The 25,525-nt window shown below is 41.1% G+C and overlaps 1 protein-coding gene across 1 annotated transcript; it reads left to right on the top strand.

Moving 5' to 3' along the window:
• The first annotated feature begins 122 nt into the window (after positions 1-122).
• RTCB (RNA 2',3'-cyclic phosphate and 5'-OH ligase) lies at positions 123-23,823 on the top strand. The gene is made up of 12 exons (XM_003783269.3): positions 123-330; positions 2,971-3,049; positions 4,372-4,439; positions 5,521-5,620; positions 8,854-9,010; positions 11,223-11,379; positions 12,377-12,536; positions 13,734-13,909; positions 14,498-14,686; positions 15,356-15,466; positions 17,097-17,216; positions 21,379-23,823. Exons 1-12 carry the CDS (start codon positions 238-240, stop codon positions 21,484-21,486), a joined length of 1,518 nt encoding a protein of 505 aa, XP_003783317.1. The 5' UTR covers positions 123-237; the 3' UTR covers positions 21,487-23,823.
• The last annotated feature ends 1,702 nt before the right edge of the window (positions 23,824-25,525 follow it).

Here is a 25,525-nt window from a genome sequence, read left to right on the forward strand (position 1 = left end):
AACCACCGGATTCCGCATAGCGGCAACCTAAAGGAAATCGACTTTAGGTGAAACAAACACACACTAGGGGGCAGCCTAGCGATTGGTACGAAGACTTTCGAGCCTCGGCGCTCGCCGTCGCTCATCCTGCCCGGAGCCGGCCGCGCCTGCGCCCTAGTCTCTAGGTGGGGCGGTGCTCTGGGAAGCCTGACGGCGAGGCGGCTGCTCTGGAAAGTTTTCGCCATCATTGTCGCCACCATGAGCCGCAACTATAATGATGAGCTGCAGTTCTTGGAAAAGATCAATAAAAACTGCTGGAGGATCAAGAAGGGCTTCGTGCCCAACATGCAGGTAAGAGGCCGAGCAGGACCCAGTGGCCGGGCCTTCCCTGCTTGGGGCCCGCGAAGTCCCCTTCCGATCCTGGCGTGCGTCCTCGGCTCCCGAGCTCTTGGCCCGCCCCCGGCGGGATTTCCCTCCTCCCCTCCCCAAGTTTCTGAGATTGCGCAACGTGTGCCGGCTCCACTTCCCTTCCGGAGAGGTCCCCGAACCCGGAGAACAGGCCGGCTCGGGGGTATCTAGGGAATCTTAAGTAAATTTGAAATTAGCGCTTACAAAGCATTTCACACTTAAGTCTCACCATAAACGCCCAGTAAAATGTATTATGTCCCTGATCCTCAAGGGACTTCGGTGGTCTTTTCCAAGCTGGCATTGCCATCCTGGGGGGGGAGTTGCGGTACTAAAACTCAGATCTTCTGAATCATGCTGAGTAGTGGTTATCTGTTGAGTTTTTGTTTGTTTGGGTTTGGGTTTTTTATATGGTATTTACTGACCTGTGTTCTCCGAACCAAGTTTCAGTATTCATTACTCCATGTTGGTTTTTAATAAAACAATTACATTCCTTGCAGGAGTCTAGAAGATTAACAGCAGGGGTTGTGTTTTAATATTCACTTCCCAGAAGGACTGTGAGGATCTGTACATGACACAGCTTCCTTTATCTCCTTAGGAGGAATCTCAGCCACTTCTTTCTTTTTACAAATGGAGACTTGGAAACCCACGAACAGATGGTTTGAAAGCCTGGGCTCACTGTGTCTCTCAAGGCTTATCACCATTTGTGCTCATATCTTTCATTCATGTAAAGAATAGTATTTGTGAGGTTTGGGTGCACATGTTATTAAAATAGTTTTTGAAATCCCTAAACACTTAAGTGCACCAAGGTTTGTGATCCTTTGTCTCAGTAAAACAGTAAATGGTTCCTGGTAGCCATTCCACTCTTTCATTCAGTATCAAAGTTTATTGAATATCCCCTGCAAATCACTTAGCCAGTTAGGGGAGAAAAAGTCCATAGGGATAAAACAGTCTTCCGTTAACTATTTGGCCAATTTCTTTGTATGGAATCTGGTGGATTCCTGAAGGAAGGAGTAGAAAATTTAAAAACACCATGATGTGATTATCTTTAGGATATAGTAACAGACCATCCTTGGCAGCTATTCTAGCTCAACTTTTTTTTTTTTGCAAAAACTGCTGCTAGTTCTATGGAGGAGCAAGTCTTTATTCCCCCCACCTCCATAGAGTGGAGACTTGAAATCTTCTCACCTCTATGGTAAAGTGAAATGTGTTTCCATCCTTGTGAAAGCAGTGAATTTCACACTAACAATTATCCCTTTTCCTTAATCTCCATTTCACCCCTCACATCTTCACACTACAAATTTTGCTTCGTTCCCTTCAAACACTTCCATCTTTATGTCTTCTTCGTCTTCAGTTCCTGAATGTTTTGCTGCTCCAGTGATGTCTCTTTAAAGAGCTAGCTCAAACAGGACCTCTGTGAAGCCTCTCCCAGCTCACTGGATTGTTGAGCCACTTCCTCATTAGATTCCTCCATAGCACTATGTCCTTCTTTTATAGCACTTTCCCCGTTGCACTCTAATTTGTTGTCTGGGCTGATCCTGCACTGGAAGCTTCTCAAAAGCAAGATCTTGTCATATTGTTTTATCTCCTCTTGTGTCCAGGACAGTGCCTTGAGCACAGTAAATTTTCAGTTACTGTTTAATGAATTAGTAAGTATGACCCACTGGAAACATTTTCTCTCAACCAGTATTAATTGTCATTCATACAGTGGTAATAAAGTCATCTTTTATGATAAAAGAAATTTAATTGTTCAGATGATTGACCAAGTGAATTTTGGTTCTCCATGACTGGACATCATATTTGATCTCTGATAAAAAATGTTCTGCCCTTTGGTGTTACATAATTATATTTTCTGTTGCCCTTGGTGTGCCTCCTGTATTGTCAGGCTGCTTTAAAACTTTATAAACTGTAGAACTCAGCACACAGCCAAGTAGCTACATACTAATTTTCTTTTTTTTTTTTAGTTAATATTTACCTGAGTATAGTCTTACAGATCAACATAAACCACAAAAAAGTGTAATTTGCTATTGTCTTAATCATGGAAAAAACTACTGGGGTCAGATAACTGCATTTTATGTACAGAATTCGAGTTTCTGATATATCTGGTTTTTCAGATTCCATTGATATTTTAGAAACTTGAGAGTAGTGAGACCTTTGGCCTTTGAGAGCATAGCTGGAAAAGTTTATCACACCCAAGAAAATGTTGTATCTTTTGGAAGCTTAAATGTGGCTTTGAGAGGAAGAGAATGAAACAATTTTTCTTTCACCATTGCAAAATACATTTTTAAGGTATAGTTAAAGTTGGAAGCAGCTCATAGTCTTTGATAGGAAGTTTTCTGCTTGCTTAGTTGTCATATACCAGAGGGGTAGGGTCAGTTGTTTTCTTTTTCTGTATTTGTTTCTATGGGACACAAACAGAACAAAAACAAGACATTGGTGGGGTCAGTGTCCAACACTGCCTCCCTCAGATATACACAATGGTTGAGCTAAGGTGGAAGCAAAATAAATCCTGCGCACAGTGTGTTGTGGTGCCTCTATTTCCTATACCCGTACTCAGAGGTCGTTTTTCCTTTTTGTTCATACCAGGTTGAAGGAGTCTTCTATGTGAATGATGCTCTGGAGAAATTGATGTTTGAGGAATTAAGGAATGCCTGTCGTGGTGGTGGTAAGTACATTGAAGTTTCATGTGTGGAGGTACAGTGGTACCTTCCTTGTGACCTGAAAAATTATAACTCAAATAATTGTAATTTAAAATATTGTCAAGGAACAAACACTACGTAAAGGGAGACCACAGAACTTCTTTGTGATCACCTTGTTAAGTCACTTGGTCTGTAAGAAAGGTTTGGAGTTGGGTAGACCAGTTTTGTTTCTCACCAAACCTTAAACAATAATAGCAAGACGGACCATTTATTTTGCTTTAGTATGTGCCAGGCAATTTCACTAGGTGCTTCACATAGATTACCTCATGTGATACTGAAAATAACTTTAAAAGGAAGATGTGTAAGTCGAAGCTCAGTGAAATTAAGTAATTTTAATTTGTTCCAGGTCACGCAACTTCTTGGTGGCAGAGCCCTAACTGAGATTCAAGAGTATCTGATTTCAAAGCCAGCATTCTTAACCAGGACACTAATTAGTTGGCCTACTGAACTTCATTTATCTATAAAAGAGGACTCATTATATACCCATATTGCAGGGTTACAGCAAGGTTTAGATAAAATGTATAAAGCTTTAAGGTAATACTTCAATGGTGATGGTATAGAAATGATCTAGTTTTGGCAGGGCGCAGTGGCTCACACTTGTAATCCTAGCACTGAGGTGGGTGGATTGCTTGAGCTCATGGGTTTGAGACCAGCCTGAGCAAAATTGAGACCCTGCCTCTACTAAAAATAGAAAAACTGAGGCAAGAGGGCAAGAGGATCGCTTGAGCCCAAGAGTTGGATGAAGAAATCATCTAGTTTTAACCCTTTCATTTTTTAGATCAGCTAACTATCCCTCCCCCAGCAGGGTATGCTCACCTGTCTGAAATGTCACACAAATATCAGAGCTGGGGCTATAGCCCCACACCCTCCAACTTCCAATTAATCGTTTCCCAGCTCTTCCATTTTGTCTTTCTTTGCCACTTAGAATAAAACCCGTGTTGATTTTTTGATAGATAATGCGGACCATTGAAAGAATACATGTTGCATTTTGAAAACATAGAATTTGATAGTTAGATTTCCCATCTCCCAGTGCAGCATTTGCAGACAGCCTTCTGGTAGTATCCACAGAACTCCGGCAGCACATTTGTGACTCTTTCCTTTGAGTTTTCTTCCTTTTGAAAGAAGCTCCTTTTCCATTTGCATCTCACATGTCCTTCCATTCTTTATCATTTTAGCAGCCCTGACCCCCATCGGCTCATTAGTGCAGTCTCGTAACATGAATCCAAGTAAAGCTAAAAGTCACGCATGTCTTCTGTCTTCTTTTCTAACATTCAATTTTTGTTTTCAGGTGTTGGTGGCTTCTTGCCAGCCATGAAACAGATTGGCAACGTGGCAGCCCTGCCTGGGATAGTTCATGTGAGTCAGAGTTCAGAGCTTTAATCATTGTATTTATATTTCTTCATCTAAAGTTTATTGAACGGATGCCTGGGTGTGCCTGACTAACCAGTCAGACAGTGACCTTTGAATAGCTAGAAATACCCTAAGGAAATACTTGAGTCTGGATAGCACCTCAGTTTCTAAATGCCTTTGGCTAGAATCTATCACCATTCGAGAACCTTTGAAGTAGTTTTTATGTTTTCTTATTTCTTTGTCATAGTAAGATAATTATTCCTTGATCAGTTGTACCACCGTTGTAGGTTTCACTGTGGCCCTGTCAAGAGGATGGTAGAGAAGGAACGGAAAGAAGTTTAAGGGATAGGACGGCGGGGAGGGAGAGGAGAGAACAGCATAGCTATTCTGGAGAGGACTGAAAAAGATGGACGGTAATAGTAACAGTGATAGGAGTGGACCCCCACCCCAGGATGACATTCATATGCCACCATTAGAGGTTGAAAATGGATCCATTCAACAGCTGTTTTCTGAGGTCTTTATGCCAGTTACTCTGCCAGAGGGCGGGGCGGGGTGGGGGGTGCAGGTATGAGATGACATGGCATTTACATTTAAGAAACAGATTTGTGTCCAGGTATATCTCCACCACGTTTGGCCTGCATTCTTCCTGGGTCATTGTCCTTTTCTAAGCCCCAGATATAGAAAATCTACAGTATTCGTACTATCAAGTGGATTCCATTAGTCTGGTAACTTAAAAGTAATGGTCTGTATAAATTGGATATTTCCCTCCCCTTAACTGGGTATGACCATGCTTTGTCAGTGTTTTAAGATTATCTTTAAAATGTTATAAAACATTAAGTTGGTTTATGGTCCTCCTGTACCGTGTTCTGAGGCTTTTCTGTTTTGAATTCCCTTAATTAGCAGTCAGGCTTTATAAAAAGGTTTTTTTCTCACTGTATTTCTACCAATAGAGAAGATTTTGTGAAAACAGAATCTTGCTGTAGGTAAGATTTCAGCCTGCAGCCTATTTAGGAATCAGTGTCACGTCCATCAGGCAACCAGAGTCTCCGGCGGATACATCTGTATTTACTTTCCAATTCTCTTACAGCGATCAATTGGGCTTCCTGATGTCCATTCAGGCTATGGGTTTGCCATTGGGAATATGGCAGCCTTTGATATGAATGACCCTGAAGCAGTGGTATCCCCAGGTAAGGTCCCTGCATGTCTGCTGTTAGGGATGTAACTTTTCTCTGTGGACCTTAGCCTTTCTGAAACAGAGTACTGCTTCTCTTTTGTGTGCATAGCTCAGTCTGATCATACTCATTTTCTCCTCACATTTAGTAAGAATTGATTGTGGACACTGAAAGACTATTAAAATACCAAGCAAAATACATACGTATTTATTAAAAATTAAAAATGCCGGCTCGGCGCCTATAGCTCAACCGGCTAAGGCGCCAGCCACGTACACCTAAGGTGGCGGGTTCGAATCCCCAGCCCGGACCTGCCAAACAACAATGATGGCTGCAACCAAAAAATGGCCGGGCGTTGTGGCGGGCGCCTGTGGTCCCAGCTACTTGGGAGGCAGAGGCAGGAGACTCGCTTGAGCCCAGGAGTTGGAGGTTGCTATGAGCTGTAATGCCACGGCACTCTACCCAGGGGGACAGCTTGAGGCTCTGTCTAAAAAAAAAAAAAAAAAATTAAAAATGCCACACACTACTTAGACATTGGCTACAAAACAAATTGGCAAATTTACATCTTTGTGACTAATCTACTTCATGGACCAACCAGGTCTGCTCGTGTTACTTAGCGTGCAGCATTATCATGACAGTTGAATCAGTTCCGCTGTGTCAAGTACTGAGAATACTGCTAAGCACAGAGGCCATATTCAGTGAGTGTTTACTCTTATCAGTGTTCATTCTATATACCTCTTGTGCTGTGGTTATAGGATTATTTCAGTGAAAACCTTCCGTATCAGAAGTAACATCTTTGCATTCAAAGAGTCTGAGTAAAAAAGGAAAGTTTAAGTAACATTTTGAGAATTCTGTTTCTGGTAATAGTGGACTAGGTTGTTTCACACCAGTCCCCTGCTGAAAATGAGAAAGCCTATTTAATATATAAACAAACAAAAAAAATCTGTTTGAAGGCATAGGAAAGCTTCTAAGATTAAGAATTTGTGAGGTCAACATGCAGAGGAAGAGAGAAAAAGATGAGGATAGGTGAGCCCAACATTTAATTCTGTTTTTCTCTTGAGATAATGGCAAATTTCAGTCAGTTAAGAGTATAGATGATTTAAGTCATCTGTGTAACAAACTTGATAACCTTGACCTGGAATATACATGTGTGGTTGGGTGTGCACATGGAGTACACCCAAGAAGTGCAAAGTACATGGTTTTTTCAAGTGTATGCAGAGGTTATGCTGAAATTAACCACATGCTAAGTCATAAAGCAGATCTCAGATTTCAAATTATTAAACTCATACTCAAGTAGACCAGCAATTCTCAAACTTTTTGTGCTCAGGATGTACTTTTCACTCATAAAAATTATTGAGGACTGATCTCAAAAGTTATATCATTGTTCACCTTATTAGAAGTTAAAACCAAGTTTTAAAAGACAAGAATACACAAGTACATGTTTCATCTTCCATCAGAACAAAAACTTCATGACATGTACCCTTTGGAATATCTCACTATACACTCATGAAAGAATATGATTAAAAAGACAAATCTCAAGAATGTGAGAAGAAAAAATATCCAATGTACTCAGTAGTATAATGAAACCAAATTACAATCACTCACACTTTCATATGAAGAATAGATCACAACTGTGGCCCAGGATGAAGGAGAGAGGAGGTCAGATCGAGGGAGGGTGAATGGTGGGATCACACCTTTGGTGCCTAATGCAAGGGTACATGTCAGATCTATTAGTATAGAGTATAAATGTCTTAACACAATAGTTAAGTAAATGAGACGAGGTATATATATTAACCAGAGTGATGTAAATGCTCCCAATTCTATATGAAATCAGCACAGAGTACCCCATAAATGCATTAATGTATACATGATCTGTTTATGATTTAATAAAAGTAAATAATAAAATAATAAAGATACAAAGACAAATCTTACAGCCCTGAAAGAGTCTTGCTTCCTCATCTTCACTCTAGGGTTTGTGGACCGTACTGAGACCCACTGATAGAAAGATACCTGACTGCAGTGGAATTGAGTTAGAAATTTTTTTTTTTTAATAGAAACAAACCATGTCTTTGGGAATTAAGCAGTATATCATAATGGAAATTGGAAAACAATTTCAACTAATATTACTAAAAAAGTATTTCAGTCTGAAAATTGAGAATGTGGAGGATATAAATTGGGGCAGCCATTATGGCAAACAGTATGGCATTTCCTCAGAAAATTACAAAAAGAACTACCATATGGCCCAGCATCCCACTTCTGGGTTTATAACCACAGGAATGGCTTGAAGAGATGTCTGTACCCCCATGTTCTCTGCCTTGAAGAGATCTCTGCACCCCCATGTTCTCTGTAGCAGCATTCACAGTAGCCAAGATGTGGGAACAACATAAGTGCTTGTTGACAGGTGAATGGATAAAGAAAATATATATACAGGGTGGCCACAGAATTTTAAATTGCATGAACTTTATGCCACCCTCTATAACACATAAAATGTAATATTATTCAACCTCTTAATAGAAGGAAATCAGTTTTAAAAATCAAAGAGCAAAATACGAATAAAGCTGGAGGACACTTTGCTAAGAAATAACCCAGACGCAGAAAGTACTACACGATCTCACTAAGATGGCATCTTGAAACATCGACTGCACAGAGACAGAGCAGAGTGGTGGTTACAGGGAACAGTGGATGGATATCAGGGACATGCTGGTTACTCATCGTTCATTCTTGCCTACCTGGCCCATAAAGTCCCTCTAGTATGTACACATATGTTACTTTCAGTTATGTTGGTGTCACAACAGACCTTACTTAGCAGACAACCTTTTTTTTTGCTACTTTAAAACATAGCTATGTTTTTTTTTTGTTTGTTTGTTTTTTGAGACAGAGCCTCATGCTGTCCCCCTTTGTAGAGTGCCGTGGCGTTACAGCTCACAGCAACCTCCAACTCCCGGGCTCCAGCGAGTCTCCTGCCTCCGCCTCCCAAGTAGCTGGGACCACAGGCGCCCGCCACAACGCCCGGCTATTTTTTGGTTGCAGCCATCATTGTTGTTTGGCGGGTCCGGGCTGGGGATTCGAACCCGCCACCTTAGGTGTACGTGGCTGGCGCCTTAGCCAGTTGAGCTATAGGCGCCGAGCCAACATAGCTATGTTTAAAAGAATGGATCCTTTTAGCCAAGTATTAATGGTGAGAAGCTGTGGGAAGAGATGCCTGGCCACCTGGTTTTGCTAGTATTTGACTAATGTTCTCTATTTTGTAGGTGGTGTCGGATTTGATATCAACTGTGGTGTCCGCTTGCTAAGAACCAATTTAGATGAAAGTGATGTCCAGCCTGTGAAGGAGCAACTTGCCCAAGCTATGTTTGACCACATTCCTGTTGGGGTGGGATCAAAAGGCGTCATCCCAATGAATGCCAAGTAAGAGCACAAGTTTCCAGTAAACTGAGTGGGAGAGATGATAACAACCAAGTGATCCTCAGCTTCATTTCTTGTACAGGACACTTGAGAAATGAGGATCAGTCACTCAACTCACAGGGAGTAGTGAGAATTGTTTGTCTAAGCATGAGGTCCAGCCTATTTACTAGAATCTGGAATCTGTGTTTGTTATAACAGCGTTTTACATATGGTAATATTTGTAGTACAGTGATATCCACTGGCATTTATTGAGCACTCTATATGCAAGACACTGTGTGTCTTATTATTTCATCTAGACACTAATCCTATTATTGTCCCTAATTTATAAAAAAAGAAAACTGAGGTTTAGAGAGATAATCTTAGTGACTTAGTGAATCCTTAATTTGGTCAGGATTCAAACCAAATATCCTTTCCCCTCAGAGGCTGTATTCTGAGTCTCACTGCCTTTTGTCAGTGAATCTGTTCATCCACAATCTACTTTTTAAATGATAGCACTGAATGTATTCTTCATCTAGGTAGAGAATTAAACATAGTGCTGCAGTGTACTTACTCGCGGATAGACACTGACTATACGCTATCACAGCTTATGCAGAGTGGTGTGACTTCAACTTTGCAGAGTACTTCAGCAGCAGATTAGTGTGCTAAGTTTGTATGGTGTGTGTTTCCGTAGCATCTGCTTTATCTTGTTTTTCTTTTTTGAGATATGGTCTCCCTCTGTTGCCCAGTTCAGTGGCATAGGTCATAGCTCATTGCAGTCTGCAACTCCTGGGCCCTGAGCCCAAGTGATCGCTTGCCTCAGCCTCCAAAGTAGCTGGGACTGCACAACACCATGTCAGGCTGATTTTTTTTATTTTTTGTAGAGATGGCGTTTTGCTACTTCCAGGCTGGTCTTAAACTCCTAGGCTCAAGCTATTCTCCTGCCTTGACCTCCCAAAGTGCTAGGATTACAAGTATGAGCCACCGGCTCGGCACCTGTGGCTCAAGTGACTAAGGCGCCAGCCACATACACCTAAGGTGGCGGGTTCGAATCCAGCCCGGGCCCACCAAACAACAATGACGGCTGCAACCAAAAAAAAAATAGCCAAGCATTGTAGCGGGCGCCTGTGGTTGCAGCTACTTGGGAGGCTGAGGCAAGAAACTCGCTTGAGCCCAGGAGTTGGAGGTTGCTGTGAGCTGTGTTGCCACAGCACTCTACCCAGCGGGGACAGCTTGAGGCTCTGTCTCAGAAAAAGAAAAACAAGTATGAGCCACCATACCCAGCCTTATCTTTACAATTTAAGTGAATTTTGCATTCTAATCAAGTAATGTGTGCATAATTAATAGAAAAATGTTTTTAGCTACTACCTGTTATGTAGCCCCCCCAAAAGAGATAAAAACCTGAAGTAAAATTAACACACTTGGAAGATACTTGGTCAGTGATTTCACAGGATCCCTAACGTGGAGCCCCAATTTGAAAAGCATACATGGAACATACAAGTAAATTCCAAGCATCCTTACAAACATTTTAGGTAGGAATTTTGTCCTAATAAATAATGTCGGAAATAGGCTGGCATCTTGGCATAGTGGGAAGGGAACATTGAAAAGTGTAGTCTTTCCTGATTGTGTTTTGAAAGAGAGATGAACCTTAGATAAAGATTAAAGCTTTTTCCCTCCGAAGATTTAATGTAAGTGCACCAAAGCTGCAAAGTGCAAGTGGAACAAACTATAAAATACTGTTATTAAAGGATGGGAATGAATAGAGCTTAAAATTTAAACTGTCTCCTGGAGATATCTAGATACCTTCATTTATTGTTTGACCATACGTTCTTGTAAATTACTGCAGGTGTGTAGGTGGTCAGACTAGTCGTAGAGAGTGTTATCTGGTTAAGGTTGTAAGTCTTCTTTGGCTGTTTAGTCACCACTTTGTAGAATTCAGGAGTGGCAAATCTAATGAAAAAAAAGATCTGAAAATTACGAGGGGCCATATAAAGGTCAAGTGGGACTATAATTATGTCTAATAAGGCATTGACCATTTTATATTATAGTTATATATGTGATCACTTTCCTCAAAGAACTAGGGCTGCTGAGAGCTTCAGCTTAACCTTGGTGTCTAGCAGAAGGCCTGGTACACAGGAGAGAATAAATGCAGAGTTTTCCTCTGCCCTTGGGAGATGTGGTCCTTAGGTTTTGATCTGCCTTTATTGTGAAATGATTGCCACCTTCTACTGCTCACCAGAGACTTGGAGGAGGCCTTGGAGATGGGTGTGGACTGGTCCCTGAGAGAAGGCTATGCCTGGGCTGAAGACAAGGAGCACTGTGAGGAGTACGGAAGGATGCTGCAAGCTGACCCCACCAAGGTCTCTGCAAGGGCTAAGAAAAGAGGCCTTCCTCAGGTAACTTTCACTTTGGAGGGATAGCATGTTAAATTTTTTCCATACTTTGTTGTTGTTGAGGGGGAAAGATCTGTGTCTTCTGCTCAGCAAACGTATTCTCAGGTGTTCTGACAGAATACCAAAAAATGCAGAGGTATTTATGCTTCATTCTTATTCTATTGGGAACTTGTAAATTATTCAGAAATAAAACAAGATATCATGAATGAGAGGGGGATGGAAGAAAAATGAGACAGGATTATAAGGCTTATAACATACATGTAGATTACATAGTCACATGCTTTGACAATCTGTGCGTTTGACCAGAAGTTTTCTGGCATCTCAGATGGGAAAAGATACATTGTCAATTTGTGGTGTCCATGAGACAAGAATATACTAAGTATTTGGAATTTACAACTAACTATGAAGACTTTGCTGCTAATTCATTGTGACCTTGGGCAAGACTCTTTGGCCTCTGAGTCTCGTTTCCTCATTGAAAATTGGTATAGTTAAAATTAGGCAGTCTCTAAAGACTATTTCAGCACTGCCATTCTCTGGTTCTCTAAATCATTTGTTCACTCCAGTTGTGGGATATGTTCTTTCAACAGGAGATTATGGTCAGTTCCATGAACTCATGTTTCAAAAATCTTTTGAACTTGGACCTTCCCTATTAGTCAGCATTCATCAGCATTCATCCCAAAATTTGACCCTTCCTTTATGACGTTTATAAATGTCCCAGGAGCCATATAATGGCCTGGTTCTTACAAGGGGAGGGGTAATTATGAATCTTTTTATATTGGTGTATCTTGAGCGTATAGTGATATAATGAAATTTATTGTTTTTGTTGTGTAGAATATCATTTTAAATGAATGAAGCATTTCTAAGGCTTAGGAATTTTTTTGCATAAAACACCATGTGTATGGTTATGTTGTTATTTGTTTTTACCTGTTTGCTTTTTAAATAAATTTTTTTTAAAAAAACAGAATAGAAGCTATTTTATCTGACATTCTTACATTTGCAGTTGGGGACGCTGGGAGCAGGCAATCACTATGCAGAAATCCAGGTTGTGGATGAGATTTTCAATGAGTATGCTGCTAAGAAAATGGGCATCGACCATAAGGGACAGGTGTGTGTGATGATCCACAGTGGAAGCAGAGGCTTGGGCCACCAAGTAGCCACAGGTATTTTCTGGACTGGGTGTTAAAATGTACTTTTTATGAGAACCAAATGAAAATTTAAGACAGCTCTGGAATATTCTGGGTCTTCTAATTTGTGACCTGGAACTAAGTAAATAACTTTGCTGGGCTCTTTAACTTTCTTGTCTGGAGAAAAAAGGGTATAGTAATTATTTCATATAGTATTGTCATGGAAAGTTCATGAAATAAAAGATGTAAAGCATCTAAATCAAGGCCTGACATCAGTAAGCACTCAGTGAATGTTAGCTCCAGCTATCCGTCTCCTTCCTCTGTGGGTTACATAATGTTTGAGTTGGGCCTCGAAGTTTGGACAGTCATAAGAAAAAGCATGAACTAAAGCAGGAGGCAGGGAAATAATAGGTCACTTTAGATGACTGATGGGGCCTGGGAAAAGATTGATGACTATGAAGAAGTGCATATATAGCTGGAAATTACTGCTAACTTTAAATATCATGTTACGGGTCAGCCTTGTCTATACGTTTCATTCTGTGTGAATGTAATAATTTGTGCTAACCTGACCCTTTAAAGTGTTTAATCCCAGCCTGAGCAAGAGCGAGAAATAGCAGGGGGCTATGGAGGGCCTCCCATCTACTTGGGAAGCTGAGGCAGGAGGATCTCTTGAGCGCAGGACTTCGAGGTTATTGTGATCTCTGATGCCACAGCACTCTACCCAGGGCAGAAAATAAAATGTTGGCCCTATTAGATACATAAAGCATTGGCTAGTGTTTCAGAACATTCTGCTAAGTAGTTCTCTGTACTTTCTCATGGATTTGATTTTCCTCCAGCTCTTTTTTATATATTAAGGCATTAACAATTATTTTTAAAAACCATGATAGTAATAAAATGTGTTTTACTACTTCTCATTCATTCACATGTGGAGAACCAAGTAACTAAGACCATGTTGTTGCCATTTGTATACACATCTCATTCTCCTTACAGGTTCCTAGAGGCCAAATGTTGACTTTGTGTCTCACAAAGTGTCACCGCCCTCTGACAGAGAAGATTGTTAATAAATGTATCTTGACTAAACAAATAGATAAACTCAGAAACACATTAAAGAGAAAGTTGTATTTCACGTGATTTTTTTGTGGAATCTCTAAAAAGTAGCCTGCCTTTCTGCAGTAAATCTGAGTTCTTGAAGGGCAGTCTGACTGGTTTGGACTTACTGCTCCTTTATTTCAGATGCGCTGGTAGCTATGGAAAAGGCCATGAAGAGAGACAAGATTATAGTCAACGACCGGCAGTTGGCTTGTGCACGAATCGCTTCCCCAGAGGGTCAGGACTACCTGAAGGGAATGGCAGCAGCTGGGAACTATGCCTGGGTCAACCGCTCTTCCATGACCTTCTTAACCCGGCAGGTACAAGCAGAGTTGCTCTTTTGTTCCAGGTTACTCATGATGAAGTTAAGTGCTTTGAAACATGGTGTAGTTCAATCAAAGCCTGTAGTGTTTGGTTTTAGAAATTTACATAATAAATATTCAAACTATTAAAGAAGCGCCCATGGTTTTAAACTAAGTAGGCAGGTGTCTTAAGCTAAATAGGCAGAGTATCAGGTGTTGGGAATGAGAGAAATCAAAATGATTTCTAGAATGTGTCTTGACCAATACAGAAAATAGAAGTGCCAGGTGAGGTGATACCCACCTACAATCCTAGCATTGTGGGAGACAGGGCCAGGAGGATCACTTGAGCCCAGGAGTTCAAGGCTGCATTCAGCTCTGATCACACCACAGCTGGGATGATAGAGACCCTGTCTCAACAAGAAAATGATGGAGTAGAATTTGCTATGTGGTCTAAAAAGCAATTTTTGTCCTTTATGTGAAGATTAGTCATCCTGCTGTTTTTGAACCCTTAAATCCTTCGCTCCCTTCAGGTATAAACTAGCTGAAGAGCTAGACTAACCTGAAGAGCTAGTTCTGGCCACTTTTAATCTAAGCTTTCTCTCTTAGGCTTTTGCCAAGGTCTTCAACACAACCCCTGATGACTTGGACCTGCACGTGATCTATGATGTTTCTCACAACATTGCCAAAGTGGAGCAGCATGTGGTGGACGGGAAGGAGCGGACGCTGTTAGTGCACCGGAAGGGGTCCACCCGCGCCTTCCCTCCTCACCATCCCCTCATTGCTGTAGATTACCAAGTACGGAGCTCAGCATTTGTGGTTTTAAGTAGTACAGGCATGATCTAGATGGTTCTAAATGTGGGTTGCATTTAAACAGGAAAACAGCAATTGTGAAAATACTCTGTCACCCACTATATCAGTGATTCCTCATCTTCTCTGAAGCAGCGGCCCTCCCCATCTCGTGCTTGCAGTGTTGCCGTGCACTGTCTGAGTAGCACTGCATTACGTACATTTTACTTGGTTAAGATGAAGTCAGGTCTTTGAGCTATTGGAAAATAGAATAAGCTGTCTGTTTTATTCCTTCTTCCTTTGGGTCTGGCTCTAATAGAGCTAGAAAAACCCAGAGCCTGCTGATTTCCTTTTATAGATTAGGAAACTGAAGCCAAGAGAGGACAGATGCCTTGTGCAGGATAGTTCTAGTAACACTTCCCTACACTTTGGGATTTTGCTTTGCTCTTAAATTCAGTCTGTCTGCTGTGTATTCCCTGGTACTCAGATTTTTCACCCCCTTTCTCTTCCCTTCCATCTGAATTCCCAAAGAATCAAACTAACATCTTAATATAGTTGTAAGGGCAGTGTGTTTAGAGGTCTAGGTTTATCCTACAATGCAAGAAGAAATTTAAATTTCAGACAAAGAAAGTTTATGCTTTGCTAAATTTTAATTGTTTGATTTTTGTACGTCCTCAGCTCACTGGACAACCAGTACTCATTGGTGGCACCATGGGAACCTGTAGTTACGTTCTTACAGGCACTGAGCAGGGCATGACTGAGACCTTTGGAACAACCTGTCATGGAGCGGTAAGGAAAACAGAGACTTGCTAAGAAACACTTTCTTCGCTTTAGCTGTTGTTTTGTATTTTGCCTGATAAATGAACCTGATTGAGCATTACCAGAGTTGTGGTTTGGGTCTATTGTGCCTTCTACTTGAAATTATTTTCAGTAATTTACGCTGTTTGGTGGACTGGCTAAGGTCACCTACTGGTGTCTCCACCTTAGTGAGGTCATGGTAGGGTCAGGAACTGTTTCTAATCTCTGCAAGTTTAGAAAATCCAGACTGGAAAATTGTCACACGGGCCAAACTTACTGTAACTCATTTATAAGTAATGCAACAACTCGTGCAAATCTACACCACAGCTTATCTCAGTAAGTCACTGGGCCTGCTCTTTTGCATAGGATGCTCCTTCCTGTTGTGTACTGTCCACTTAATATTTGGGGGATATGCCTGTTGGAAATCAGAGCCCGTATGTAGTCTGCAGACCCATTTCAGCCATGACTTCTAATCTAAGCCAGGAATGAGTACAGTTTTTCTGTAAAGGACCAGACAGTAAATGTTTTAGGCTTTTGGGGCAATGTGGTATTTGTACCACCTATTCAGCTGTACCCCTTTTGGTGCAGAAGCAACCTTAGGTATTACATAAATGGTCGTTACTGTGTTCTAATAAAACTTTATTTTAAAAAGCAGTTGATGAGCTAGATGTGACCCACAAACTGTAGCTTGCTAGCCCTTATTCTAAACCATCAAGAGTGCTTGGCCATTGTTAGTATAGGAAATAGCAACTATCTACAATACCTTCTCATAGGACAGACCCTCACAAATATACTTTAACCCTACTTTTTTCTTTGACTATTTCTTATTTCTAGCTGCCTCCCAGCTCCTAAAATTAGGAGTTAAAATTAACCCAGTGATTCTCAGCCAAGGTGAACTCCCTATTCCCACAAGGACATTGGCAGTACCTAGAAGCATTTTGATTGTCACAGGGAATTGCTGTTGGCCTCTCATGGGTAGCAGCCAGGGCTGCCACTAAACACCCTACAGTACACAAGTCCCCACCACAAAGAATTGTCTGGTCAAGCAGGTGTCTAAAGCTATGGCCCATGGGCACATTTGGCCTGCTGAGGACATTTATCCAGCCAGCTGGGTATTTTTGCCTCTGGTGCCTGTCCTGCTTAGCAGCCGACTTGTCCCGGGGCCCACAATCTGGCCCTCCAACGGTCTGAGGGACAGTGAACTGGCCTCCTGTTTAAAAAGTTTGAGGACCCCTGGATCAATGTCAGTAGTTCTGAGGTTAATATGCCATCTTAAATCACAAAGAGCGCGGAGCATTTGTGGTGACAGACATACCATTTAAAATTAAAAACTCACATATTTGTATTGTGTGATTAGAAATATACAAAACTAAATCTTTAAATAGAAAATGCCTTGTGTAGGTAGAAATTTATTTTCCAAAAGGATATGATGATGCTTATGACAAAAGGCATGTAATAGATTTGATAAAGTAGGAAAAGATGATTTTATAAACTTCCTTTAGTCCTTAAAAAAGTATTAAGGAGAGGACATCTAATCCTAAGGGCCTAAATAATTACCATAATCAAACATAAAATTTACTCAGAATTTATAAAGTGCTTTCTTTGTTCCTTCCCATTCTAGGGCCGTGCATTGTCCCGGGCAAAATCTCGACGTAATTTAGATTTCCAGGATGTCTTAGACAAATTGGCAGATATGGGAATCTCAATCCGTGTTGCCTCACCCAAACTGGTTATGGAAGAAGTAAGTGAAATAAATATTCAGCATGTTCACATTTATGATGTGTGCCAGTGCAGAGATAGCACATTTTTTATTACTAACCGAAATTGTTTGGTTTCTTTTTTTATGACTTCAGTTTCTGTTTGTGTTTCTTGGTTTAACTTATTTAGGTTTTAATTGTCTTCTCTTTTGTTTGGAATTCATAAAAGTTATTTTTAAAGGCCAGGCGCAGTGGCTCATGCCTGTAATGCTAGCACTCTGGGAAGCCAAGGTAGTGGATTGCCTGAGCTCAGGAGTTAGAGACCATCCTGAGCAAGTGTGAGACCTGGTCCTACAAAGATCCACGCATTGAGGCAGGTGCCAGTAGTCTCAGCTACTGGGGAGGCTGAGGCAAGAGGATTGCCTGAGCCCAAGAGTTTGAGGTTGCTGTGAGCTATGATGCCACGCACTCAACCCCAGGGCAACTGAGTGAGACTCTGTCTCAATTCTTTTTAGGCTGGTCTGAAGGCTAAGGGCAGTGACCATCTCAATTGAGGGTTCAGTTAGTCACAGAGTGACTTTCTTTCTTTTTTTTTTTTTTTTTTTGAGACAGTCTTACTGTGTTGCCCTGGTTAGAGTGCTGTGGCATCACAGCTCACAGCATCCTCAAACTCTTGGGCTTAAGCAATTCTCTTGCTTCAGCATCCCAAGTAGCAGGGAGTACAGGTGCCCACCACAACACCTGACTATTTTTCTGTTGTAGTTGTCATTGTTGTTTAGCTGGCCCAGGCTGGGTTCGAATCCACCACCATTGGTGTATGGCCAGCACCATAACCACTGTGCTACGGGCGCTGAGGCACAGAGTGACTTTCATGTCACACTCTTCCCCTCGCTCACTTGCACTTGACTAGTCTTAAGGAAACACAATGATTTTTATGTTATTGTGTCCTCTCTTTCTACAGATTAAGCTTTAAAAATAATTTGAGCTGACTCATCTTAACCTTTTGCACAGTTGTACATTTATGTTTCAGCATGAAAGCAAATTTGAAAAAGGAAGGAGGAAATGTTTTTAAAAAACACTTTTATTTGATTCACAGGAGAGCAAAGGTTTTGTTTAAATTATCACATTACCTGTATATGTGTATACATATGAACATTTTTAAGGTAGAAGTAGCTTAAGTTCTTTCTTAAAAATTTAAGAGAGAAGACTGGAAGCTATTATCTTAAGTGAAACAAATCAGACACAAACAAACACTGTGTGATCCCACTTACCAGTGGGAGCTAAATAACATAGACACATGAAAGCAGAGTGTGGCACGATGGGCAGTAAGGACTTGGGGGAGTGAGGGGTGGGAGGATGGATCATAGGAATTTAGCACATTATTAGACAATTGTTCGTGTGACTTTTTAAAATCATTACTGTATATCCTATCTGTTGAGTGCTTAGTTTCTGCCTACAGTAGATATTTGAGTAGCTTCCCAATTTTTACTACTATAAAGTAAGTTGTAATGAGTATTTTGAAGAAGGTTTTTTCCCACCTGTTTTAATCACTGGAATTAAGTCTCACAGTACATTTACTGAGTCAGAGTATGAAAAAGTTATTTTTTTAATAAGTATTAAATGCTCCCCTTATTTTAAGAATAACATACGTTTAATTTAAAAGATTTGGGAAATACAAAGAAGAAAACAGAAAACATCTAGAATTCAGCCAACCAGGGATAACAGCTGTTAACAATTGGTTTTTCTGTCTGAGGTTTTTTTGGTTGGTTTTTTTTTCCCCTCACTTTGCAACACATGATGTTTTCATTCACTCATTTAAAATTCTGCTATAGCTAGCTCCTTCTCTATATGGCAGAGACACTATAGGGAACATAACATAAATCCCTTCCTCGTGGCACTTACCAAATAGTAAAATGGATTAACGAGTTCATGACCAGGTAAGTGTGTCGAGTAAACACAAAGCAGGGAAAGGGGCTGAGGAAAAGTAGGGAGGAGTCAGATTTAAATAGGGTGGTCAGGGAAGACTTCAGCAAGGTGATTAGCATTAAAAAACCGGAAAGGATGGAGGGGACAGGCCGTGTGGGATCTGGAAGTGTGCTTTCCAGGCAGAGAGAATAGCAGGTCAGGACCCCTGAGCCAGGTGTGCAGGAACCTTGGAGAAACAATAAGGAGTCTAGGAGTGACAGGAGCAAACAAGAGGGACAGTGGGCAGGGGGAGATGGGCGGCCAGACTGTGTGGGACTTTCACTTTTACTCTGATTAACATGGAAAGACATTGGAGTATTTTGAGCAGAAGAATGACATGATCTGACTGGTGTGTTTGCATGCTGATGAGAAGAATCTAAAGCAGGAATTCATGATGCAGGAAAGGGGGGTGGAATTATTGCAGAAGTGGCTTTGAGTAGAGGAGGGGATCTGGTATACCGGTGGATGGGGTTGGTCATTACTAAGAACGCAGATAATTCACCCTTAATAAAAAGACAGAGGGTGTGGATGCAGGTAGGTGGCAAGGATAATTAAGAGTTCATGAAAATTCTATCCTGGCTGCTTTTCTTTTTTTTAAGTGTAATAGGAAATAGGGCAGCAACTGTGAATGTGGATAGAGGGGAAGGTATGAAATAGTCCTAACTTTAGGAGAGAGAGTAATTGGCCCAGTGCAATTTTGGATGATTGCCAGGCAGCACTAAAAGACCTGTTTAGGCTAAATCCGGTGGTTGGGTGTTTTTTAAACCATGTCCGGCTGTATAGGTGCAGGCATGAAATAGGTGCTGAGTTACCTTTGTTCAGGGTCACAAGTACAGCACAGTGAAAGAGAAGCAAGGTTATTGACGTGGTGCAGAGGGATCGTAGGTCCTGGACGGGATGGGATTGTTGGAGATAGAAGACAAGGGGGATTGAGCAGTTAACTTGGTCCATGATCACTGGTATGGAATGCTTGGAAGTGAGGTTATGGAGAGGTAGTGATCTTGGTAGTGATAAGCTCTGGGGTATGATGCTGGAGTGAAGCATTGGCATAAGCAGAGCCATACTCATGGGCAGAGCAGAAATCAGAGAAGAAGCCATAGTACTGAAAGGATCCTCTCCCTGGATCCTAATTAAACTATAGGTTCCTAATTAAACTATATAATTAGTTTAAATTATATAGAAAGGGAGAATGAGACTGAGCCAGGAGCTAAAATTCTTCAAGTAGTATTGGGCAGTAATTTAAACTTGATCAGATAAGCACAGGAGGTAGTAGAGTGTATAATACATATAATATAACTGTAAGATTCACAACTGGGATACTCAGGGAGAAAGGAAGGAGAAGGGAAACAACCATCACAGCCAGGACAATGCCTGTCCCAGCTGGGGCCAGTGGCATGACCTGGTTTAGGAAGGAAGACAACTAACACGTCTGAAAGTTGCAGGCGAAGATAATATCCTCAGGGGAGATCCATGATTTGGTGATAACAAGTAAGTGGAGAGAGTGTTCAAAGAAGGAAAGGAAGGGAGATTTTATCCCTTCCTCTGGAAGGTGTTCAGAGGCCACAGTGGGAAAGTTTCAGAAACTGAGGCTACAGGAGATGGGGAGAAGAGGGTATGTACACAGCCCCGTGGGAGCCAGCCTGGGGGGCCTTCTTGTGTCAACATGTGTAGGGGTGAAGAGGGTGTGTGATGAGATTGGTTCTAATGGTGGCAGTGAGTAGGGGTGGGAGGGAAGGGTGAGGGTCTTTCTAGCAACTCACAGACAAATTTTGTGAGCCTAGGTACACATACATACCCCCCCATACACGTACACACACATATATAGAAACGTAATAATTTTTCCTTATTATAACAATAATACATGTTCACTCCAGAAATTCTGACAACCATAGAAATATATAAAGAAGGTTAACACTGCCAGGAACTCCCATCCAGAGATAATCACCACTAACGTGATGGTTTGGCGCATTTCATTATATTTACCACTTTTCTTAATTATGCAAGTAATAAATATTCTTTGGAGAAGTTGTGAGAAATACAGAAAGAGTATAAAAAAGATGGAAGTGTTTATCTCACTGGCCTTTACCAAAATTGAGCTTACATATTTTTCTAAAATTTTACTAATTCAATAGACAAAAAGTCCCTCCGTATTATTTTAGTGCACATTTCTTCAATTACAGGTGAAATTTAGTGCTTTGAAAAATTGCATTTTCATTATGTTGTTCAATTTCTCTCCTGCAGGCTCCTGAGTCCTATAAGAACGTGACAGATGTGGTGAACACCTGCCATGACGCTGGGATCAGCAAGAAAGCCATTAAACTGAGACCAGTCGCGGTTATCAAAGGGTAGGACTTGGAACCACAGGGCTGCCGGACCCCCACTAACACTCTCTGAAGTGAAAGTGAACAGAAATGCTCTTCAGACATCAGACTCCAGAACTGACAGGTTCCAAAGGGCACAGCTGAAACTGCTCCCGCCAAGATGGCTGACAGGGAGGCTGCTGCTTTGCGGAGCCAGTGTTTTAAAATCACTTTTGGGAGGAGACACATTGTCCCCATTTGGAAAGGGAAAAATGTGCCTCCTCCATTGTCCCCAGATTTTGAGAAAAATCTATTAGAAGGTGGGTAGGGGTCAAGAAACTGCCTTACTCCATCATACACACGTTTAGCCATCAAAATGATCTTCTTTACACCAATCTGTTTACATCCCAAGAAGTGTCACGAAGAATATTCTATTAAGTAATTTGAGGGGGGATGTTTCCCTTCTTCCCTTGATTTGTCAAATTTGTCCAGCCCCCCATCCATCTAGCCACCCCCTCTATACTGAACAGAACCCTAAATACCCTTCTTCCTTAGAGCACACTCCAGGGATTGTGATCAAGATACTAGGTGAATGGATAGTGAGCTGTGTTGAGGAAGGAGTGCGTGAGCAGGTAGAAGGAAAGGGGGACCCAAAAGAAACATTTTCATGCCCGAGCTACCTTTCTCATGCTAAATACAAGGCGGAGTTTTAACTGACCTGCAACGTGACATCACTAGTATCTGTCATTATTCAGGACTATCCTGGTAAAATATTTTTGAGTAATGCCTTGCACAGCAGCAGCAAAGAACCCTCACAGAAGACTGAATATCTTTACATCTATGGTTGAATTATTATAAAACCACAGCTGTGACAGATAACAGTTGCTCTGTGTTGATAGATTTGACTAGTCTTGTGCCACTTAATCAGATGTCATAGTATATACGATGACACCACAAAGTTGTTAAAGGACTGTAGTTGAAGGTTATGAAGGCCTCTGTTGAATCTGAACAGCCAGTAAAATAGAGAATTTAATAAAGTTGTAATATGTTGCTTACATTTTGTGCTTAATGTTTTATAGCTTAGGAAAATTTAGTACTTGTATTTAATTTACTTTGGACCACATGGCTTTTGTCCAGGTTCCCTTTGAGACTCACCCAAAGAAATATTCCTTCCTAAATGTATCCCTCAGTTTATAATAAAACCCCAGTTGGAGTAGCATGTAGATCAGTGATTCTCAACCTGGGTCATGACCTGCAGGAATTGTATCAAAGGGCAAGGCATTAGGAAGGTTGAGAACCACTGGCCTAGATCCTGTTGTTTGGAAGGGTGGAGAAAAATTGGCTTCCTCTGAAAACCGTATAAGACATGAAATAGGGGTAACATTTCTTTACTCGTACTCAGAAACTTTAATTTTTTGATGGCAGAGTTTGCAAGTAATCAATAAGTTATAATCTTAATGTGATAATTGTGGATCACATATGCCTCAGACTGGCCCAGCCACTGTCACACACAGATGACTAAACATGTCGATCTCCCAGTGAGCACACAAAGATGAGAAACAGGCTCCTGGCAGGACACTGGATTCTGTAGAGGTGCGACCGCATTCGAGTGCCTGGGTAGACTCACTGTGACTGGGCTTGCCTGGTGATATGTCACTTCACACAAATTCAGAGCAAGGTCTCATCCTAAAACCAGCCGATGTCAGGAAATGACATCTTTAATACTAAGTTGAGTTTTATCAGATGAGTAACTTCCAAAGGTAAGAAGGAAGAAAAGAGAATAGTGGTTTATGCAAGGAAGTTTTCTGCTTTCATAAACTTTTCCTATATTTAGCATTCTCTAGCAAACTGGGCCCTAACCATAACCATAGAAAGTAAGCCTTCCAAACCACAGGAGAATCCATAAGAAAAAAAAGAAAGTAATGGTAAATATGCATATAACAAGTTCAAAAAGGATACATTGTTTTCCTTTCTCTAAAGATGTTATTTTCCTGTTTGAGGGAAAAGCCCCTTAAAAATAAATCTTCAAATGAAGCTGAAGTAACCAGCTATTTTTGTGCCTGAGTAGAACAAAGAACCCATCCCTGCACACATGGGAGCAGCCAGGGACACCCTTTGAGGGAGCACATTTTATTATAAACTGAAGGATGAGCCTGATTGCTGGGCAAGTCTTGGTCCTTTTTGAAAGGCCCCGAAGTCAATCAGTTCATAATTAATACTCCCCAAAGAACTGACATTTCGCATACTGATGATGTATTATCCCATTCCTGTAGCCACCATATGGTTGGGAAAACCAGTTCATAACTATAAACAACATATGGACACTTGGTAATTTTCTGACTATTTTGGAGCAGCAAAGAAATAAATAAACATTGAATAAAATCTAGCAGATTTTAAGATGTTCCCATTTTGATCTTCAGATTATTCTTCATACAACCTTTGAAAACAAACGATAGATGTATTCTTTTATCTTGTGTGTGTGTGACTGCATTTTATCCTCATGTTCATTATAAGGTTTTTTCCTATCTGTGAAAAATTCCTGGTAAGCATCACCTCTATTGCTGAAGCATTCTCTTTTATACTCTGTGTGATTCCAACCCACAACTTACACAGCTCATTCTGTCCTTTTATAAATCTTACTCTTTGTATATCTGCTCCAGTGCCTGACTACATGGGATTTTCATGTTGTCCCAAGAACATGAAAGATTTTTGTCCACTGCGATTGGTAATGTGTGAAAATGCTATTATCAGTCAGCCTCCTTGGGATATGCCAAGTCTCTTTGATAAATTCCAATCTTTAAAAGTTTCTGCTCTAAGTGGGACTTGGTGGCTCACACCTGGAATCCTAGCACTCTAGGAGGCTGAGGCGGGTGCATTGCTTGAGCTCACGGGTTCAAGACCAGCCTGCGCAAAAACGAGACCCTTTCTCTACTAAAAATGCAAAAAACTGAGGCAAGAGGATTGCTTGAGCCCAAGAGTTGGAGGTTGCTGTGAGCTATGATGACGCCGTGGCACTCTACCCAGGGCAACAGATTGAGACTCTGTCTCAAAAAAAAAAAAAAAACTCAAAAATAAATAAACATAAAAGTTTTGCTCTAAAGGATCAGCAATCCAAGAAGATAATGTGATAAGGGGGCGTGTCACAGGGAAGTGAGTAGTGATTCAAGTTTAGACAGTAAGTGAACTAGCAGAATGCCAGGTGTATTGCAAGTATTTAACACATTAAAAACCACTATTCATGCTTTTCAGTTTATCAGATGTCTTTACAAATGCTTTAGGTTCTTAATGAATGAGGGAGGGAGGGTTATATAAGCCGTTCATTCACTGGAGTTTAAGGAAACTGGAAAAGTAGGTATTATCCCTCCTTACAGATTAAAACACAGCCTGGAAAAGATCCAGCAACTTGCCTAAGAGTACCATTGACCCCACTCACATCTGTCTAGCCTACATCTGTACATCCCCAACTAGAAATTCCATAAGTGTCTCAAAAGCAACATGTTAACTCTCCATTTTTCCTCCTTTAAAATCTCAGTAAGCTCCCACCTAACAGGTGCACGTAGGGGCATATGGCACACCTCCTAGGGGAAGGACTCACCTCGTTTGTTAGCTAACAAACAAAACACAACATAATCTTAGGTACCCTTTTATTAATCCAGATAAAGAAAAAAACGTGTTCCCAATCTTAGGGAAGGTAATAGACTACCCTCCCATCCCCTAAACCAGAAATTCATAAATTAGTGTCATCTCGTGAGTCCTGCCTCGTCCCTACCCTCTAAGGCTAGTCAATTCTAACTCCTAGGTATCTAAATCCTTTCCCTCTGCATCCTCAGGGCCCACCACTGTCCAGATCCTTACCTGCCATCTGTCAGGCTGTGGCAGCTGTCTTCTGAGCTGGTAGCCTGACCCACATAAACCCTTTTTTCTCCTGGTAGCTGAACTCATGTGTCTTAGAGAGCCATCCACCTTTATTCTTAGTTCTTGTGGTTTGAGAGGACTGACTTCACCTCTAGACTCAGACCTGGATACTCAGAGCATCACTTCTTCCAGTTCCTGGTTGAGGAACTGGCACACGATCCAGTTAGAATAAA

This window comes from Otolemur garnettii, unplaced genomic scaffold (assembly GCF_000181295.1).
Source record: "Otolemur garnettii isolate 467f Iridium unplaced genomic scaffold, OtoGar3 scaffold00007, whole genome shotgun sequence".
Lineage (NCBI taxonomy): Eukaryota > Metazoa > Chordata > Mammalia > Primates > Galagidae > Otolemur > Otolemur garnettii.

What these genes read in the sequence shown, in the direction of transcription:
- RTCB (XM_003783269.3), top strand. Translation starts at nt 238, where the DNA reads ATGAGCCGCAACTATAATGATGAGCTGCAGTTCTTGGAAAAGATCAAT. An exon ending in CCCTGCCTGGGATAGTTCAT is followed by an intron (nt 4,440 to 5,520) that starts GTGAGTCAGAGT and finishes ATTCTCTTACAG; the next exon opens with CGATCAATTGGGCTTCCTGA. An exon ending in AGAAAAGAGGCCTTCCTCAG is followed by an intron (nt 11,380 to 12,376) that starts GTAACTTTCACT and finishes TTACATTTGCAG; the next exon opens with TTGGGGACGCTGGGAGCAGG.